Genomic DNA, 21,562 nt, shown 5'->3' with positions numbered 1-21,562 from the left:
GCACCCCATCACTCGTACCGGGCATCTCCTCCACTACCTGGGAGACTAGCCCCACCTGAACCCCCTCCTGTACCCCATTACTCGTAGTGGGAATCTCCCCCAGTCTGAGGAAATGGCTCTCCAGATCCATCCTTACCTCCTACAACAATATTTTTCTGCTGCATACCATTCCCCTCTGGTACAAGTTGCAACTCCGTGCCATCAACATGGATAACTTGTTCCTCAGCAACAGGTGCTTGTGTCTGCTCTAACACTGTCAGCCGCCTCTCCCTACGTCAGTGGGCCCAGGAGTTATGAGGACCACCTGCGCCCCTCCCTCCACCTTCTCCCTTTTCGGGCAAGCATGTTGCTTATGGCCGACATCCCTACACTCAAAACACTGTTGACTACCCGTAATAGCATAAGCCATATACAGTCTGCTGTCATACTTGACTTTAAACGATAACTCCAAAGTCTGAGTCCAAAAACATGAACACCTGTCACCGAAACGACATAACCTGTTTCAAAGCCGGGTGTTCGCAACCCAACGGGACAATCTTAATTGAACTCTCAAACCGCAATAACTCACACTCCAATTGCTCATTGGGAGTAAACGGTGGCACATTCAAAATCGTTACTCTTGTTGATTGAGAAAAAAAGTGGCGTAACTTGAATAAACATACCTTTAAGAAATACGCCATGCTCAACAAGACACTCGTCTTTAAGAAAAACCACCACGGCTTTATTCATCAGTGACGCATAAGCAACATTCTCATAGCCTACCTTCTCTCCAATGGCGAACCGAAACTCCTCCAGTGACAGTAGCTTCAGTAACACACCTAAAGCCGTGCTGAAGTGACAGGGACGGCGTCCCCATGTGGGTCGCCATCCCTGCCAAAGCCAGGAAAATGTTGACAAGAAAAACAATATACTTAATTCTACCACAACAAATAATCACACATAGAAAAAGGAAAACCACCAAGAAAAGGAAAACAAGAAGGAAAAAACAGGCAATCTAACTCCAGACAACACTCGCTCATACAATTACCAGCATGCACTAAACACTAAACCCAGCATGCAGAGAGAGATGTACATCTTGGGAATGGGGAGTCATTGCTTACTTGCTTATGGCGGCAAATTAATCTACAGGGAACCTTGAAGCCAATACAGCTGGATCTCAAGAGAGATGCTATAGGGAGACATTACTCCTTATGTTCTATGGAAGCATTGCTTACTTCTATGCAAGCAAGCATTTCCAGGCTATATCTTCATACCATAATTTCTTAGAGCGTCTACTTGTACCTGTCCTTCAGAGAGGTACACAAAACATTAAGAACAATATTAATTTGCACCCATTTCGCCCACAGAACAGCCTCAATTTGTTGGGGCATGGACTCTACAAGGTGTCGAAAACATTCCACAGGGATGCTGTCCCGTGCTGACTCCAATGTTTCCCACAGTTGTCTCAAGTTGGCTTGATGTCATTTGTGTGGTGGACCATTCTTGATACACACTAGAACATTTTTTAAAATCACAATAGCGTTGCAGTTCTTGACACATAAAGCGGTGTGCCTGGCACTTACTGCCATGCACCATTCATACACTTACAGTGCCTTTGAATCACCTTTCGCAGTGATTACAACCTCAAGTTCTCTTGGGTATGACGCTACAAGCTTGGTACACCTGTATTTGGTGAGTTTCTCCCAGATCCTCTCAAGCTCTGTCAGGTTGGATGGGGAGCGTCATTGCAAAGCTATTTTCAGGTCTCTCCAGAGATGTTCGATCGGGTTCAAGTCCAGGCTCTGGCTAGGCCACTCAAGGACATTCAAAGACTTGTCCCGAAGCCACTTCTGCATTGTCTTGGCTGTGTGCTTAGGGTCGTTGTCATATTGGAAGGTGAATCTTCAACCCAGTCTGAGGTCCTGAACACTCTGGAGCAGGTTTTCATTAAGGACCTCTCTGCACTTTGCTCTGTTCAGCTTTCCTTCGATCCTGACTAGTCTCCCAGTCCCTGACGGTGAAAAACATCCCCACAGCATGATGCTGCCACCTCCACCATGCTTCACCGTAGGGATAGTGCTAGGTTTCCTCCAGACGTGATGCATGGCATTCATGCCAAAGAGTTCAATCTTGGTTTCATTAGACCAGAGAATCTTGTTTCTCATGGTCTGAGAGTCCTTAAGGGGCCTTTTGGCAAACTCCAAGTGGGCTGTCATGTGCCTTTTACTGAGGAGTGGCTTCCGTCTAGCCACTCTACCATAAAGACCTGATTGGTGGAGTGCTGCAAAGTTGGTTGTCGTTCTGGAAGGTTTGTCAGAGCAACCGTCAGGTTCTTAGTCACCTCCCTGACCAAGGCCCTTCTCCTCTGATTGCTTAGTTTGGCCAGCTCTAGGAAGAGTGTTGGTGGTTACAAACTTCTTCCATGTAAGAATGATGAGGTCACTGTGTTCTTGGGGACCTTCTTGGGGATCTAGGAGATGTATTATCAATGATAGATAGCTATCCATATTAATGTGCCCTTTCTACCTACATAGACACCTACAGTATAGGCCAGTTTCCCAGACACAGATTTCCTAATCCAGGACTAAAAAGCATTCAATGGAAATTCTCCATTGAAAGATCTTTTTGGTCCAAGCCTAGGGTTAATTAACTTCTTAGTGATCCCTTCGCGCAACGGGATTGATTTGACAACACATAGTGAAATAGCAGCGTGCCAAATTCAAAAACAGAAATACTCATAATAATTATTCATGAATCATACAAGTGTTATAGATCGGTTTAAAGATTAACTTCTTGTTAATCCAGCCACAGTGTCAGTTTTCAAAAAGGCTTTACGGCGAAAGCAAACCATGCTATTATCTGAGGACAGCACCCCATCAAACAAACACATGAAAATCACATTTCAACCCGCCAGACGCGACACAAAAGACAGAAATAACGATATAATTCATGCCTTACCTTTCAATATCTTCTTCTGTTGGCACTCCAATATGTCCATTAAACATCACAAATGGTCCTTTTTTTTAATCAATTCTGTCGTTATATCTCCAAAAGGTCCATTTATTTGGTGCGTTCGATCCAGAAAAACACCGGTTCCAACTCGCGCAACATGACTACAAAGTATCTAATATAGTTACCTGTAAACTTGATCTGAACATTTCAAACAACTTTCCTAATCCAAATTTAGGTATTTATTTAGGTATTATAAACTGTGTTCAATGCCGGACGAAAACAAAGTGGAGCGAGCTTTCAGATCGTGCTCCCAAACCACAACAATACACCAGACTCGACCCTCGTTCTGAACAGCCCTACTTCTTCATTTCTCAAAGGAAAAACATCAACCAATTTCTAAAGACTGTTGACATCTAGTGGAAGTGATAGGAACTGCAAGCAAGTGCCTTAGAAATCTAGATCCATATTTGAAAAGAGTGACCTCAAAAATAAATCATGAATGGTTTGTCCTCGGGTTTTCGCCTGCCAAATATGTTCTGTTATACTCACAGACATAATCTTAACAGTTTTAGAAACTTTAGAGTGGTTTCTATCCAACCCTACCAATTATATGCATATCCTAGCTTCTGGGCCTGAGTAGCAGGCAGTTTACTTTGGGCATACCTTTCATCCTGATGTGAAATAGTGCCCCCTAGCCTTAGGAAGTTTTAATATGTGCCTGGGAAACTAGCCCTATAAATAAAGTCAGCCTCACTTCCTTCTGTCAGTCATCATTACAGTATTTATTAACGGAGTGTGGCTCCAATCACCCAACCTGAGATCAGAGGAGATAAATGATCAACATGGGATGTGGTTGGTGACATTTTACTCCGTGACCCTGGCTGTCTAGAAGAGCCTTTTGGGGGTTTATGTAGGAACATAATGGAGAATGTATTCATTGCCCAGCTCCATGGTAATGTCCTCCTGGGCCCATGTGTGCATCCCAATAATCTCTCCTTTCTCCTGAAGTAGTGTATGCGCACGTTCACTACTTCCCACTACTTTCCCACATCCTAAATAATTGGATTGGTAGAGTTTCACCATGTTTTTTATACCAGTTATTTCCATTCAAATCAGTGAAGGGAAGTGAAAAAGTGTACACTATGGGAGAAAGTAGAGATCATTGGGATACAGCCAGTATTTACAAAAAGTGCTAATCTAGGATCAGTTTAGTCTTTTAGACCCTAATTGATGCAACTAAATGGACAGGGGACCTAATCCTTGATCAGTGCTTCTAATCTGAGACACATTATTAATACAGGCCCTGGCCTTATTCCATGTAGGATCATAATTCATATTGTATTGATTATTACCGTGTGGTGAGGTGATGTCCTCCTTGGGTCCTCCTGGTCTCTGAGCTGATTCGCTGTGTTTTGCCCTCCTTCAGTTGGACTGGGTGAAAGGGTAAACATGTCTGGCAGCCATAGGAAGGCAGTCATTTCTTGCAGGTAGTCCATTCTTGCCTAGAGAAGGACATTATAGTGGTTGGAGTAAATAATAATGACAGAAATAGGCAAACGGGGCGAAACAAACAATGGATGAAAATGAATTTCTCCAAAGAAATCACGATCCAAATAAACTCAATCCAAAATAGGATTTGGCTGTAGTAAACAGGGTAAGGTTAGCCTAGGTCTACTGTTGAGACAAAAATATACCCTACCCATAGAGACACACTCCCTGTCAGAGCCCCTCGAAGTTCTAACACTGACTGGCACAGCTAGGTAGAAATACCTTGAGACACCCCATGGGCAAAACCATTGCCACACGAAGAAGGAGTGCATATAACCAATTAACTGGTTCAAACCTTCTTTAACCAACAGAGGCTGTACAAATGTTTAAACCATACTAATAGTCATCACATTCACACAGGCCTTTCTAATTCAGACCAGTAAATGTTATAGAGCTCTCAAACAAATAATCACATTTACAAAAGGACAGAATCCGTGGTAATAAGGGGCGTGCCCCTCTCAAGCATTCGCACACGTCCTCGCCTAGATTTAGAGTGTGGGCGTGCATGAGCGTAACTTTGAGAGGCGGCATACAATCAATCACATGACAAACACAAAGCAAGCACTTAAAAATAAATGCAGAAGCTGAAGGAAAATAGACAAGTTACACAGATCATTTGGAAACTTGGCAAGTTGGTTGCAATATGTGGAGCTATCATGCCACAAGACGAGACCCAGATGCAGACACAGGAGGCAGATGGTTGGAGTCTTACAATATTTAATAATCCAATAGGGGAAGGTAAGAGAATGGTCGTGGACAGGCAAAAAGGTCAAAACCAGTTCAGAGTCCTGGAGATACAGTGTGGCAGAAAGGTTCGAGGTTAGGGCAGGTAGAATGGTCAGTCCAAAAAACATGCAAGGGTCAAAACCAGGAGGAATAGCAAAAGGAGTATGCGGGAAAAACACACTGGTTGACTTGATGAAACTGATCAGGGTGTGTTCTGGGCATACTCCACCCAGACCAGTTGACGGCTCCAGGAAGTAGGGTTGGTTGAGACCAGGCACCTTGAGGTGGTCTCCAGTTCTTGGTTGGCTCGCTCCGACTGACCATTAGTTTGGGGATGGAATCCGGATGACAGGCTGGCCAACGACCCAATAAGGGTGCAGAATGCCTTCAAGAACTGAGACGAGAACCCCGATCGGAGACCATGTCTACCGAAAGTCCATGGATCCGGAAGACATGTTGCACCATAAGCGGGGCCGTCTCCTTGGCAGAAGACGTCAGGGGCCATTGTGGGCCACCAGAAACATTGTCGAAGGAAGGCTAGTTTACGTCGGGACCCTGGATGACAGGTCAGCCTGGAGGAACGAGCCCATTCCAGGACCCGAGACCAGACTGGATTAGGGAAAACAGCCAGTTAGCCGGGACCCCTTCAGGTCCAGGCTGGGAGCGTTTTGCCTCACGGACCAGGTTCTCAATACCCCAATCCACAGTGGCAGCAAGGCATGAGGTAGGGAAAATGGTTTCAGAGGTCGAGGGTGTGGTAGAAGAACTGTATAGGCAGAAGAGGGAGTCAGGCTTCATCCTCTGACCCTGGGTGGTAGGAGATGTTTAAGTTAAATATGGTGAACAGGATGGCCCACTGGGCATGCCTGGAGTTGAGTCGTTTGGCTGTACGGAGATATTCCAGGTTTCTATGGTCTGTCTAGACCATAAATGGCTGTTGTGTTCCTCCCAACCAGTGCCTCCACTCTTCCAACGCCATCTTCACCGCCAGAAGTTCTCGGTTGCCGACATCGTAGTTCCTCTCAGCAGGATTGAGACGATGTGACAGGAAGTCACAGGGATGAAGCTTTTGGTCCTGGACAGATCACTGGGACAGAATGGCCCCCACTCCAACATCCGAAGCATCCACTTCTACCACAAATTGACGCGAGGGGTCCGGATGGATGAGGATGGGTGCTGTTGTGAACTGATGCTTCAGGTCCACAAAGGCTTTGTCGACAGCTGGAGATGAATTAAATGGTACCTTGTGAGAGGGGGGCCGCCAGGGTGCTGTAGTCCCGAATGAAATGGCGGTAGAAGTTTGCAAAACCTAGAAACCATTGCAACTGCTCCCTGGGTGTTGGTTGAGGCCAATCCACCACTGCTTTGATTGTAGAGCTGTGGAACTCACAATGCTGTGGAACTCATAATGATGAGGACAGGTGAAACTGATCAGGGTGTGACAGGAGCAGTGATTTGAGTTTCTACAATATTAAAATCTCTAGAAAAGTTGTGCGACGCTCACAGGTTCCTCTGTGTTGCTGTCCTGTTGCCCTGAAGAAGGCCCAGTTGGGGTCAAAACATTGCTTGAATAAACTCAGACTTGGGAGTGCCATTATGCTCTCTAATCCAACACCTGGACAAGTTTATTTTAAAATATGTGTGCAAAACACTTCTTCTTGTGTTTGACCCTTTAGTTGGACAACCTGGACGAGCAGGCTGCCCAGATCAGACGGGAGCTGGATGGACGTCTGCAGATGGCCGATCAGATTGCCAGGGTGAGTCTGATAGCCTATACACACTGCAGCAGAACGACCTCATGAACACACTGGTTACATTGTGCAGAGCCACACATAAACCTGAATAAACAGTTTGTAAGCATCCAAATGGCTTCACGATGCGAGTTCTCCGAGAGCTTCACTATTGTACAAACAGCTTTACGTCACAATTAATATACTGTAGGCTATATCTGGTAATTTGTCGAATGACATGTATTCACATTAGTGTTGACAATACAATAATACATTATTTGGATTTGATTTTAATCTATTTTATTATTATAGTGTCTTGCTTCATTGGGATGACCAGCCCACATGGACACAAAAGCTGACTTGTTATGGTAAAACCCTTCTGTAACACATACTTATTGATGTGATTTTTTTCTTCTTCAAAGGGAGGCAAATTCCCCAAGTTTGTGTCGAAGGAAATGGAGCAGATGTACATAGAGGAGCTGAAGGCGTCGGTGAACCAGCTGATGGCCAACCTGGAGAGCATGCCCGTGTCCAAGGGAGGAGAGTTCAAACTGCAGAAGCTGAAGAAAGGACACAACACCTCCATCATGGACATGGGTCAGGAGGACGAGAACACACTGTCCAAGTCTGATGTGGTGCTCTCCTTTACTCTGGAGGTAGGAACCCTAACCACGGCCCTAAATCTAGCCTGAACCCTAACACTAAGCCTGGCCAAGTCTGAAGTCATGCTCTCCTGCAGTCTGGAGGTCCTAACCCTAGCCCTGACCCTAAACCTGACCTTAACCTTAACCCTGTCCAAGTATTATGTGGTGCTGCTCTTGACTATGTAGGTGCTAAACCTAGCTCTGACCCTTCACCTGGCACTAGCCCTAACCCTGTCTAGGAAGGATAAGACCTCAGCATTTTTGGCATTATGAGAGAACATCCTAAATACAGTGTTACCCTTTCTGTAATGTGATTTTCTCAGTTACAAAGAAGTCACACTGTAAGCACAAGTCCATTTGAATAGAGATACTGTTCTATCGAAACAGTACTGCTCTGAGAGCTCCACCCTATTATCCTGAGCCTCTCGCTCTCAGACAGACCTTTTCATTTGCCTCTGTCTTTATAAAGAGAATGAGTCATCATACACATTATCAACATATTTATTAGCAATGGCTCTATGTTCTGCAGGGCAAGGGAAACAGAGCTTGACATGCTTTAAGCACTTTCTATCGATGTCTGTGGTGGTGGTGATGATATAGCAATATATATATCTCAGCTGGCCCTTTGGAAAACTAGATCTGATCTGCACTTTCATTGGTCTTGATTATTTTAGCACATGAATACATTCCAGGCCAAAGTCCCAAGGTGAGTTTGCTTATAGTTATCTTCTCTCTCTAGATTTATATCCTTCTAGACCAGGGCCCCTATTCAGAAAATGTCTAAGAGTTAGAGCGCTGAATGATGTAGAATCAGGTCCACCTGCTTAATTGTTATGCTTTAAAAGGCCAAAATGATCCTGGATCAGCACTCCTACTCTGAGACGCTTTTGAATATAAACCCAGTATAGATTGCAAACAGATGGCCCTCTAGCAATAAAGAAAGAGAATAAAAATAAATGGAAGCTTTCAGGAAGAACATTTTGTCGAAATGACTCCTCTATAGTACTCCCCGATCACTAGGGTAGACTTCCGTTGTTTTAGTTATAAATCACAGATCACAAGGCAGACCTGGATAATGTAGTGAACCAAAATAAAAACCTCCTTTTATAATTCAGTAGCAACTTTGTTACTCATCCTTCATCATAACAAGAGTTATTATGATCTCAGAGAATTTAATATATGCAGAAGGGCTGTTTCTGTTACCCTGGCTACTGTAGGAGAAGAAGGTATTATTCTAGCATGGGCAGATTAATACTGCTCCCTCCCAGCCTCAGCAGTTGATTGTAGTGGGGAGCAGAGCAGATGCAGTGATTATGGTGCGAGGACTGAAACTACTGCTTTATAGATCAGAGAGGCTGGCCTGATTTGCAGCTGCTGTCATGGAATTTAGTAATGTGATTTTTGGACTCCATTGTCTTTTTTCTTTTTTTTTTTAGAAACGTTTGTGGAGGTTAGGTATGGTGTGGCTGTTATTAAGCTTTAGCTACTGCAGGCCTATGATATGAAGGCAGTGCGCCCCGGCGCACTTCAGGTGAGGAAGACTGTTTCAGGCCTACCAGAGTTACTCTTATAATATAACACTTATCTTTACACAAACTATTTGGATTGAAAATGAACGAATGACTCAACCTTCTGTACATCTATATCTGTATAGCAGATGCAGTAACCACTTGACATTAAAAAATGCATTTCGGTGTCATAGCATGCCACGGGCATATCTTTCTGGGGTTAGGACTAAACTTATTATATATATATATATATATATATATATATATATATATATATATATATATATATATATATTAATTAGTGTCATACAGTGGACACCTTTTCTAGCAATGCCCTGATACATTTAGTGCTCAAATCTCTGACAGCTGAACCGAGAGGTGGACAATTATTGTTTCAGGAAAGTAGCCTAACTTGTCATAGGCTGTTTTTGAGGACATGTAAATGTGGACATTTGTCCAACATCCCTTGTTTATTGATGGTGTTGGCTGTCATGTTGTCCAGCACAAATTGTCCTAAAGGAAACTCTGAAATGGCATATTGTTTTAATGAAGATTTTAGAATATTGACATAAAAATCACCAATTGGATGGAAACCTAGCTATAGACACCGTAAAGACTCTGGCAAGTGCACTAGTCCAGTGTCACTTTGATTAATCCTGCACATCATGGTTCACGAGCAGCTCCAAACATCTAAAGAATAACCTACCAGCTAATCAAGCTTGTAAGAATTGTACTTAAAGTCTTAAAAATCCTTCTTTAGCCTTTTACTGCAGTGGGATAAATCAGGGTCAAACAGAGTTCTTCTTGATAGTCTTAAACAAATCTATTTTTAAGCAAAAGTATACACCTCACTCACATGGTTATGGGCCTAAAAAAAGAAGTCAATTGTATCATGTCAGATAAAAAGTTCAAATGTATTCAATTTCGAGGTTGCATCCCAATATTACACTTTATATACATCACAGCAGACTGAAATATAACAACGCTGTTTGATAAAGTAGAACTAGAATTTCTGCGTAATAAATCAAATAAAGTTGATTAATTATGCAATTATGAAAAATAAAACTGATCCTAGATCATCACTCCTACTCTGAAACGCTTTTGAATATAAACCCACCATAGATTGCAAACAGATGGCCCTCTAGCAATAAAGAAAGAGAATAAAAATAGATGGAAGCTTTCAGGAAGAACATTCTGCTTAAATGACTCCTCTATAGTACTCCCCGATCACTGGAGTAGACTTCCATTGTTAAATTATAAATCACAGATCACAACGTAGACAAGGATAATGTAGTGAAACAAAATAAATCCTCCTCATTTAATTTCATAGCAACTTCATTAGTCATCATAATAACTCATGTTATGATGAATGATCTAAGAGAATTCAGTATACACAGAAGAGCTGTTTCTGTTCCCCTAGCTACTTTAGGAGAAGAAGGTATTATTTTAGCATGTGCAGATTAAAACTGCTCCCTCCCAGTCCCAGCAGTTGATTGTTGTGGGTAGCAGAGCAGATGCAGTGATTATGGTGCGAGGACTGAAACTGCTGCTTTATAGATCGGAGAGGCTGGCCTGATTTGTAGCTTCTGTCGTGGAATTTCGTGATGGGATTTTTGAGGTCCATTGTCTTTTCCTTTTTAATGGTCATGACCCACCAGTTGAAAATGACTGGTTTATAAAACATACCGTAAATGTTGTTGACCAATATAGCTTAGGAGGTTAATGCATTTTACAGTAATGTATTCGTTAATGTTTTTTTGAGGTAGTATGCATTTACTGTACCTTTGTTGGTTTATGTCAAGGAGATTGTTGTAGTCATGTATAGGGCACCATAGAGAGTTGGGGGCTGTGCTTGGACCTTTTCAGGAGGGTGCAATGTAACAGAATATGGTCTAGACCAGAGTAATGTCAGCTCTATATTTGGTACATTTCTCCTACCTTCTGAACCTTACCGCATACACCCATTGTTTCACGACCTGCTGTTTGTGCCCTCCAGGTGGTGATCATGGAGGTGGTGGGCCTGAAGTCTCTGGCTCCTAATAGGATCGTTTACTGCACCATGGAGGTGGAGGGAGGGGAGAAACTGCAGACAGACCAGGCTGAGGCCTCCAAGCCAACGTAAGACCCTTCTTTCTCTGTCTATCTATCTGTCTCTGTCTCTCTGTCTCTCTGTCTCTCTGTCTCTCTGTCTCTCTGTCTGTCTGTCTGTCTGTCTGTCTGTCTGTCTGTCTGTCTGTCTGTCTGTCTGTCTGTCTGTCTGTCTGTCTGTCTGTCTGTCTGTCTGTCTGTCTGTCTGTCTGTCTGTCTGTCTGTCTGTCGTATGTCTGTCTCTGTCTCTCTTTCTCTGTGCCTCTCTCACCTCAACTCTTAACCTGCCTGATGCTTAACATCCACTGACGCATGTGTTGTTCTCATGTGATCTGAATGCAGTCACCTTCTCTTCACGCTGTGATTCCTGAGTCATCTGATCAAAGTGTGAAAGGATGCTCCCAGTGTAATCCTACATTTAGAACAGTCTGTCTCCATGGGAATTAAAGGGAGGTCAGATGATGAGTGAAAAGATAACACCGGGCAAAGCCCCCCATCTCAGGATGATAGCTTTCCAAAAAGGTTCTCCTTGGAACCCCTCAAGTTTACCGAGAAGTGTAACCATATACAGTAGATACATACCGAAACTATCTATTCAGGTTCAACACATTAAGTTGGTTCAGGCTTATTGTGGTCACAGCCTTTCATCAACCCTTCCTGAATGTTAAAAGTGGTGATGATGTTAAGGATGAAGGAATTAATGTGAATGTGAATGGGTTTTCGCAGACTGGATCCTGAGTCTGTCTGCTGTTATCAAGGAAGCAGCCTGTAATGTTACAGTGCGTCTGTGATGCCAGCCTCTCTCCAGTGATGTGATGTTCAGCTCGCGATTATGAACTATTTTAGAGACTCGTCCTCTTGCTCTCGCACAGATTCAAGTGCCATTTTATAATGAGAGGGAGATGAGAGAAGGGGGAGAGCGAGAGGGAGAGCAATAGATGAAGGATAGGCATGAAAAGAGAAAATGACAGGATGACAAACAAAGTGGTGGAGAAGAGGGGGAGAAAGAGGAGGAGATGGGGAGAGCAGCCTCTGTGTGTGCCCCGACTCCAGTGCTGCCAGGCAGTGAGAGTGATTAGGACCTGCATCTTAATGGAGCAGGAGAGAGCCCCCTCTAGCACTCCTGGAAATGACAAGCATCTCGTGCTGCTAGCTAGCTGTCAGCTTATCCATCGCATACACCATCACACAGGCGCTGTTTTAAGAACCTCGTACAGGATGAGACGTGTCCTGACTGATCTAGGATCTTTAAGTCAGTTAAGAACAAATTCTTATTTATAATGACAGCATAACCCCAGCCGAACCCAGACGACGCTGGGCCAATTGTGCGTTGCCCTATCCCCAATCACAGCCAGTTGTGGTACAGCCTGTAATCGAAACAGGGTCTGTAGTGATGCCTCTAGCACTGAGATGCAGTGCCTTAGACCGCTGCGCCACTCGGGAGCCCAAATCTTGTCGTTTAGTTTAACAAATGATCCCTGAATATAATACAGTACTCCTCTCATTCTTATTGTATATAATCATACTCAATAAATGCATGATCACTGTAGGTAGTAGAACTAAGGGGCCAATGTGAAACAGTAACATTCTAACCACATTCCCAGTGTGAGATGAGACACCACCTGGTGGTGATGAGTGTTAATGTCAGTAAGGCAGAGGAGAAAGACATTGTCACTCACAGATGCAGCTCACAGCAGGAGGAGAAACCGCAAACACACACACACACACACAGCTTCAGACTGCTGGCTCTGTCTTGTGCTGCCTGTCTCCTTGATGATGATGATGATATCACATGCCATCCAATCATGACACAATAACCCCTATGAACATGTTAGTATATATCTCAATGTGAATGTGTGTGTGTGCATGCATGAGTGTTTGTGTGTGTCTCTGTTTGAGTGGTAGGGCTCCCTCAGGCTGTGCTTGCCTATGTGGAGCGGCCGGTGCGCCAGTCTCCCACTCAGTCTCACTCCATCTCCTCTCTGTAATAAATTGAAATGTTGCTTCTGCACAGCATTTTATATACCTTCTACCCCTCTCTACTTCTACCCCTCTCTACTTCTACCTCTCTCTACTTCTACCCTTTGCACGTTCAGCCACGACAAATAAAGTGTCAGCTTCTATTGTCAGTCTGTCTCATAACTGAGCAGTACGTAGCTTACCCAGCCCCAGTTTATTGTTTTTACTTTACCACTTTGGTTATAAAGTTTTATTTTTTTAACAACCACGTCTCACTCTTTCTGAGAGCGCAGGTATCGACCTTTGGGAAAGAGGATGAGAATGTGCGAGATAAAGTGAAAACGGGGAAGGCGATTCTAGTGGATCTGGTGCAATTCCTCTTGGCCAGGTAGATGTTCATTTAGGCTAGGATTCAATCCAACACAGAATAACAAACAACCTGAGCACAGGGATAGAACTGTTTCAACTGTTCTGCCTTATTATTATTCGACCATGCTGGTCATTTATGAACATTTGAACATCTTGGCCATGTTCTGTTATAATCTCCACCCGGCACAGCCAGAAGAGGACTGGCCACCCCACATAGCCTGGTTCCTCTCTAGGTTTCTTCCTAGGTTTTGGCCTTTCTAGGGAGTTTTTCCTAGCCACCGTGCTTCTACACCTGCATTGCTTGCTGTTTGGGGTTTTAGGCTGGGTTTCTGTACAGCACTTTGAGATATCAGCTGATGTACGAAGGGCTATATAAATAAATTTGATTTGATTTGATAGACTTTTAAAGGCATTTCCAGAATGCTGGCTGATCTAACTTTCGCTGTAAAGACTGCAAATGTCGTCTCAAACATAAATTAAATGACTGTGCACACGTTGTTTGTCTGTGTTTGTTTGCAGCCTGGCCTAAAGCTACAGCCCTGTAGATGTTGGAGATGCGTCCATGTCTTGAGAGCTGTGTCGAAAATCAAATCAAACTTTATTTGTCACATGCGACGATTACAACAGGAGTAGACCTTAACGTAAAATGTTTACTTTACAAGCCCTTAAATAACAATGCAGTTCAAGACATTGAGTTAAGAAAAAGTAACACAATAACATAACAATAATGAGGTTATATACAGGGGCTACCCGTACCGAGTCAATGTGCGGGGGTACAGGTTAGTCGAGGTAAGTAGTCAATATAAATAGTCAGGGTTGCAATTTGATTAATTGTTCAGCAGTCTTATAGCTTGGGGGTCGAAGCTGTTAAGGAGCCTTTTGGTTCTAGACTTGGCGCTCCGGTACCGCTTGACGTGCGGTAGCAGAGAAAACAGTCTATGACTTGGGTGACTGGAGTCTTTGACAATTTTTTGGGACCTTCCTCTGACACCACTTAGTATATAGGTCCTGGATGGCAGGAAGCTTGGGGCCCCAGTGATGTACTGGGCCATACGCACTACCGTCTGTAGCACTTTGCGGTCAGATGCCGAGCAGTTGCCATACCAGAAGGTCACATTCTTATGATGTGTGTGTGTTGTGTTTCAGCTGGGGGACTCAGGGAGACTTCACCACCACACACCCCCTCCCTGCCGTCAAGGTGAAACTGTTTACAGAAAGCACTGGAGTGCTGGCCCTGGAGGATAAAGAGCTGGGCAGGGTAACACAATCTTTGATCTCTCTCTCTCTCTCTCGACAGATTTCCAACGGTCTAATGTCCACTGCTTGTGGACTTGCTTGGCTCCAACACGTCTCTTCTTATTGGTGTCCTTTGGTAGTTGTTTCTTTGCAGCAATTTGACCATAAAGGCCTGATTCATGCAGTCTCCTCTGAACAGTTGATGAGATGTGTCTGTTACTTCAACTCTGTGTCTGTTACTTCAACTCTGTGAAGCATTTATTTGGGCTGCAATCCTGAGGCTGGTAACTCTAGTGAACTTATCCTCTGCAGCAGAGGTAACTCTGGGTCTTCCTTTCCTGTGCCGGTCCTCATGAGAGCTAGTATTGTCATAGCACTTTATGTTTTGCACTTGAAGAAACTCTAAAAGTTCTTGAAATTTTCCGGATTGACTGATCTTTATGTCTTAAAGTAATGATGGACTGTCGTTTCTCTTTGCTTATTTGAGCTGTTCTTACCATAATATCTTTTACCAAATCATATTAAATCTAATTTATTGGTCACATACTCATATTTAGCAGATGTCATTGCAGGTGTAGCGAAATGCTTGTGTTCCTAGCTCCAACAGTGCAGTAGTATCTAACAATTCACAACAATAGACACAAATCTAAAGTAAAAGAAAGGAGTTAAGATATATATGACTATTAGGACCAGCAATGTCAGAATGGCGTTGAGCAAAATACAGTAGAATATAATACAGTATATACATATGCAAGCAGTATGTAAACATTATTAATGCGACCAGTCAGTCAGTCTATGTCTATGTCTATGTATATATGGCAGCAGCCTCTAAGGTGCAGGGTTGAGTAATCAGATGGCTATTTAACAGTCTGATGGCTTTGAGATAGAAGCTGTTTTTCAGTCTCTCAGTCCCAGCTTGGATGCCCCTGTACTGACCTCACCGAGGGCTATCTTCTGTATACCACCCCTACCTTGTCACAACACAACTGGTTGACTCCAACGCATTAAGAAAGAAAGAAATTCCACAACTTAACTTTTAAAGGCACACCTGTTAATTGAAATGCATTCCAGGTGACTACCTCAAGAGGCTGGTTGAGATAATGCCAAGAGTGTGCAAAGCTGTCAAGGCAAAGGGTGGTAACTTTGAAGAATCTCAGAAATAAAATATATTTTGATTTGTTTAACACTTTTTTAGTTACTACATGATTCCATATGTGTTATTTCATAGTTTTAATGTCTTCACTATTATTCTACAATGTAAAGAAAAACCCTTGAATGAGTAGGTGTGTCCAAATCTAATTGTTTTAAACCTTTAAGCATTTTAGGCCAATACATTTCTCCTGGTTGTTGAACAGGAAGCCCAGGTGACCCCAGCCATCCATATACTGAGCTGTTATGTCACTGAGTAGACAGTTATGCTGGATTCCACATCGACCCCTAGCCCCTACTCCCTAGGCACTCATGTAGGTCTGAGAGGATTGGATTGATAATAGCATTATGGCATTGTGGTTAGGAAGTAGGGACTAGGGTTGATTTGGAAACCAGTATAGTATGCCATTTCCAGGTAAAGTCACAATCCCTAAACCATACACTCTGTAACGTGAGCACACACCATTCAGAGCACACATCATAATGGGACAGAGAAAGCTGGTGTAATCAGTCCTGGGTTGGTTAGCATGATGTGATGTGGAGACAGTAAGCTACAGCCACCGCTGGTCCCTAGGTACGCACCGTTCTTGTTTGAAATCCCTAGTGATGAGGATTATGCTAAAACTCGTTTTTAAAATCCCCATCTGATTGATGGGGCCTCTCTGCCTGGATTAGGCAGGTGGTGAAATTAATGAGGTGTGCTATAGCCTCATTCAAAACCCCTCCCTGTGGAGAAACAGGACCAATAGAGTGTCATCTTCACGGCCGGATGCTTATTCAATACAGTACTGTAGGTGGGCTGAGTCAGGGATGTTTTTAACCCCTCACAGCCACCACGTTTTGAGCTGTGACCACATGATAGTTCCTCAATGATGTATCCAGGCCACATCATGTCCACAACTGTCCAAGTATAAACGGTCCTTTCTCTTCACGTTAGACGTTTGACTGAATTGCATGTGGTTAGAATCCCCAAGCCGACTCGGTGAAAAGTCAGCCGATCTGCCCTTGAGCAAGGCCCTTGACTTTAATTGCCCCTGTTTTTCACTCTGGGTAAGGGTGTCTGCTCAATGACGTAACTGTAAGTCATGCAGAGATGTCTTAATCGTCTGCTTTGCTCCGCTCTCCTGTCCTCTCATGCAGAGAGAGAGAGCCCTCCAACGTCCTGCGCTAGTGTGCCGGGCAGCCCTGGCTAGGCTGCACACGGGGCACAGACGTCAGTTCAACATCTGGTCTTCATTGACATTTGGTTGAGTTGTCAACTAATGTGAAACGTGAAACAAATAATCTTTGGATTTAGGGTGAAGGTTGGCTGAAAAAAAGACTAAATTCCCTTACGCTGATGACTTCTTGCATATTCTATCAGTTTTCCGCATTGATTTAAGGTCATCACATTGATTTTTGTTGTTGAAATGACGTGGAAACAACATTGATTCAACCAGTTTTAGCCCAGTGGGAGTGACCTTGGCTGTGATAGGGGCTCTTTGATCTCCTGCTGCAGCGGCAGAGAGGCAGTCAGTCAACCAGCAAGGCAGCAAAGGCTTCATCAAAGCTCTTTAACTCAGCAAAGATAGATTACGCCCCGTCTTCAGGGAAGCCGGGAGGAGCAGAGTAGAGAGGGGACTGCTGGGCTTCTCTCTCCTTTGATATGGCAACACAGCTACACAGATACGCTGAGCCGCTGGCTCAAACGTGACACACAGCACAGGCACACTGGGGCCTGGTCTGCCAGAGCACGATTAAGATTTAATGGAAACTCTTGAAAATGTATTGAGTGTTCAAAATCCTTGAGAATGCTGACTCGTGGTGCTGAATACTGACTGACTGACTGACTGGATACAGACCAGGGTTCTCTCCAATAAACCTTGTGGATATGTACAGTATAGTGCTTACACGTGTATATATCTATATCTCTCAGAGGTTGTTACATTGTGACTGTACATTTCAACTGTAGTATCCAACACAGTTTTGCTTCCAACAAGATTCTCTGGTCTGATGAAACCAAGATTGAACTCTTTGGCCTAAATGCAAGCATCACGTCGAGGAAACCTGGAACCATCCTTACGGTGAAGCATGCTGGTGGCAGCATCATGCTGTGGGGATGATTTTCAGTGGCAGGGACTGAGAGACTAGTCACTATCGAGGGAAAGATGAACGGCGCAAAGTACAGAGAGATCCTTGATGAAAAGCTACTCCAGGGCGCTCAGGACGTCAGACTGGGGGCAAAGGTTCACCTTCCAACAGGACAACAACCCTAAGCACACAGCCAAGACAACGCAGGAGAGGCTACGGGACAAGTCTCTGAATGTCATTGAGTGGCCTAGCCAGAGCCTGGACCTGAACCCGATCGAACATCTCTAGAGAGACCTGAAAATAGCTGTGCAGCAACGCTCCCCATCCAACCTGACAGATCTTGAGAGGATCTGCAGAGAAGAATGGGAAAAACTCCACAATACAGGTGTGCCAAGCTTGTAGCGTCATAGCCAAGAAGACTTGAGGGCGTAATCTCTGCCAAAGGTGTTTCAACAAAGTACTGAGTAGCCTCCCGAGTGGCACAGTGGTCTAAGGCACTGCATCGCAGTGCTAGAAGCGTCACTACAGATCCGGGTTTGTTCCCAGGCTTGTTGCAGCCGGCCGCGATGTGGAAACCCATAAGGTGGCACACAATTGGCCCAGCGTTGTCCGGGTTAGGGGAGGGTTTGGCCGGCTGGGATGTCCTTGTCCCATCGCTCTCTAGTGATTCCTTGTGGCTGCCGGATGCATGCACGCTGACTATGGTCGCCAGCTGTATGGCGTTTCCTCCGACACATTGGTGCGGCTGGCTTCTGGGTTAAGTGAGCAGTGTGTCAAGAAGCAGTGCTGCTTGGCCGGGTCGTGTTTCGGAGGATGCATGGCTCTCGACCTTTGCCTCTCCTGAGTCCGTACGGGAGTTGCAGCGATGGGACAAGACTGTAACTACCAATTGTATATCACGAAATTGGAGAGAAAAAGGGATACAAAAATATAAAAATAATACTGATTAAAGGGTCTAAATACTTATGTAAATGTGATATTTCAGGTTTTTTTTAACACATTGGCAAAAACATTGAAAAACCTGTTTATGCTTCGTCATTATGGGGTTTTGTGTGTAGATGGATGAATAAGGCTGTAACAAAATGTGGAAAAAGTCAAGGAGTCTGAATGCTTTTTGAATGCATTGTATATACAAAAGTATGTGGGAATTCAAATGAATGGATTCGGCTATTTCAGCCACACCCGTTGATGACAGGTGTGTAAAATCAAGCACAATCTCCATAGACAAAAATTGGCAGCAGAAAGACCTTACTGAATCGCTGACTTTCAACGTGGCACCGTCATAGGATGCCACATTTCCAACAAGTCAGTTTGTCAAATGTCTGCCCTGTTAGCACTCTAAGTCAACTGTAAGTGCTGTTATTGTGAAGTGGAAACGTCTTGGAGCAACAGCCGCGAAGTGGTAGGACACACAAGCTCACAGAATGGGACTGTCGAGTGCTGAAGTGTGTAGTCTGTCATCAGTTGCAACATTCACTACCAAGTTCCAAACTGCCTCTTGAAGCAACGTCATCAAAATAACTATTCGTCGGGAGCTTCATAAAAGGAGTTTCCATGGCCGAGCAGCTGCACACTAGCCTAAGATCACCATGCACAATGCCCAGCGTCGGCTGGAGTGGTGTAAAGCTCCAAGCTATTGGACTCTGGAGCCTTGGAAACACGTTTTCTGGTGTGATGAATCACGCTTCACCGTCTGGCAGTCCTATGGACGAATCTGGGTTTGGGGGATGCCAGGAGAACATTTGGTGGAGGAGGAACAATGGTCTGGGGCTGTTTTTCATGGTTCGAGTTAGGCCAATTAGTTCCAGCGATAGAAAATCTTAACACTACGGCATACAATGACATTCTTAACAATTCTGTGCTTCCAACAGTTTGGGGAATGACCTTTCCTGTTTCAGTATGACAATGCACCCGTGCACAAAGCGAGGTCCATACAGAAATGTTTTGTTGAGATCAGTGTGAAAGAACTGGACTGGCCTGCACAGAGCCCTGACCTCAACCCCATTGAACTCCTTTGGGACGATGTCTGCCCAACATCAGTGCCCGACCTCACTAATGCTCTTGGGGCTGAATGGAAGCAAGTTCCAACATCTAGTGGAAAGCCTTCCCAGAAGAGTGGAGGCTGTTATAGCAGCAAAGGGGGACCAACTCCTTATATATCCCACCTGAGCAGGCTGAAATGCCAGTTATTATTATTATTATTATTATTATTTTTATTTTAGCTCTTTTTCAAATTAAGTTGATCAAATAATAGTCTGCACTCTAAATATTTTTTTTGCTTAATTTTGGCGATCCTTATTTTAAATACTACTGTCATTGTGTGTAAATATCATACAAAAAAACAATAGAAAATCAAGTTTTTGAATGCACTGCCCTTTAAACAGTCAAGGTTAAATATGCAAGTGTGCAGTCATAATCAGATATCTTCATATCTTAATTTCTCTCTTAATCTTAATTTGTCTGATACTTTTCTCCTCCAGGTGGTCCTCCACCCAACCCCTAACAGCCCCAAGGCATCAGAGCTCCATAAGATGGCCCTCACCAAGGCCTGCCCCGACCAGAACCTTCAGATCAAACTGGCCATTCGCATGGACAAACCACAGAACATGAAGCATTCTGGGTAAGTATGGACAAGCTCCAAAACATGAAAAATTCCTGGTAAGCATGGACAAGCCGCAGAAGATGAAGAATTCCTGGTAAGCATGGACAAGCTGCAGAAGATGAAGAATTCCTGGTAAGCATGGACAAGCTGCAGAAGATGAAGAATTCCTGGTAAGCATGGACAAGCTGCAGAAGATGAAGAATTCTGGGCAAGCAAGGGAAACCTGGTCCTATTGATCTTAATGGGACCGTGGTAATACATTTTTTAAGTCTGCTACTTTACTGCATAATACTCATGAGGACAGAGGAGGATCTCCAGATAGGGTTTTGTTTTGGGTTTTATTTTGACCTTTTTCATCCATTTCTCTGAAACTCCTCCGGCCTCTTCCTTGGTTCCTTCTTGGCCTAATTTCTAGCTAAATGGAGAGAAAAAAATACTTAGCATTGTATTGTTCCATCCCTTCTGGTGGTTACTACTGGGTTTGTTTTACATTTAGAGAGCAACAAAGACACTAGCTTTCAGGCCAACGTGACTCATTCTCACTGCGCCAACCCAGGGTCATCCGCTCTGCATAAAACATCAAAACATGTACGACATTATCATATTATGAACAGTGATTAGTTCAGCCTCTGTTTTGTTTGTGGTAGGGGATACACTCCTTGCTATGCATGTATTGTGGGCTAAACCTGCTGATTCTGTTGAAGAAACAGCAACACAGGAAACAACAATAGCCAATTGTCATACCGTTGCCATGTAATCATTACATTGCCATGTAGTAATTGTTGAACATTGTTTTCTGGCAGGTATTTGTGGGCTTTTGGGAAGAACGTCTGGAAGCGCTGGAAGAAGCGTTTCTTCGTCCTCGTGCAGGTTGGTACATCATCACCCTCTGAAATATAATGTCTTTGGTCTGGTCAAATGAAAGGTCATTCAAATGATTACATCACCAAAACAAACAATAACATACAGTTTATTCGAATATATTGGCACCATTGAACTTTA

General features: G+C 43.9%; 1 protein-coding gene across 13 annotated transcripts in view; it reads left to right on the top strand.

Annotated features, from left to right (window-relative positions):
• Positions 1–21,562, top strand: part of LOC112244788 (calcium-dependent secretion activator 1) — a 150,184-nt gene that overhangs the window by 85,579 nt on the left and 43,043 nt on the right. For all 13 annotated transcript variants that reach the window (XM_024412584.2, XM_024412582.2, XM_024412583.2 and 10 more), the window contains exons 4-9: positions 6,882–6,962; positions 7,358–7,591; positions 11,084–11,205; positions 14,650–14,761; positions 20,439–20,578; positions 21,364–21,430. In XM_024412584.2, the coding sequence (XP_024268352.1) occupies positions 6,882–6,962; positions 7,358–7,591; positions 11,084–11,205; positions 14,650–14,761; positions 20,439–20,578; positions 21,364–21,430 (756 nt within the window). The remainder of the gene's footprint in view (positions 1–6,881; positions 6,963–7,357; positions 7,592–11,083; positions 11,206–14,649; positions 14,762–20,438; positions 20,579–21,363; positions 21,431–21,562) is intronic.

Source organism: Oncorhynchus tshawytscha, linkage group LG02, assembly GCF_018296145.1.
Source record: "Oncorhynchus tshawytscha isolate Ot180627B linkage group LG02, Otsh_v2.0, whole genome shotgun sequence".
Lineage (NCBI taxonomy): Eukaryota > Metazoa > Chordata > Actinopteri > Salmoniformes > Salmonidae > Oncorhynchus > Oncorhynchus tshawytscha.
Note: the sequence above shows the minus strand (reverse complement) of the source record. Positions and strands in the feature narration are given on the sequence as shown.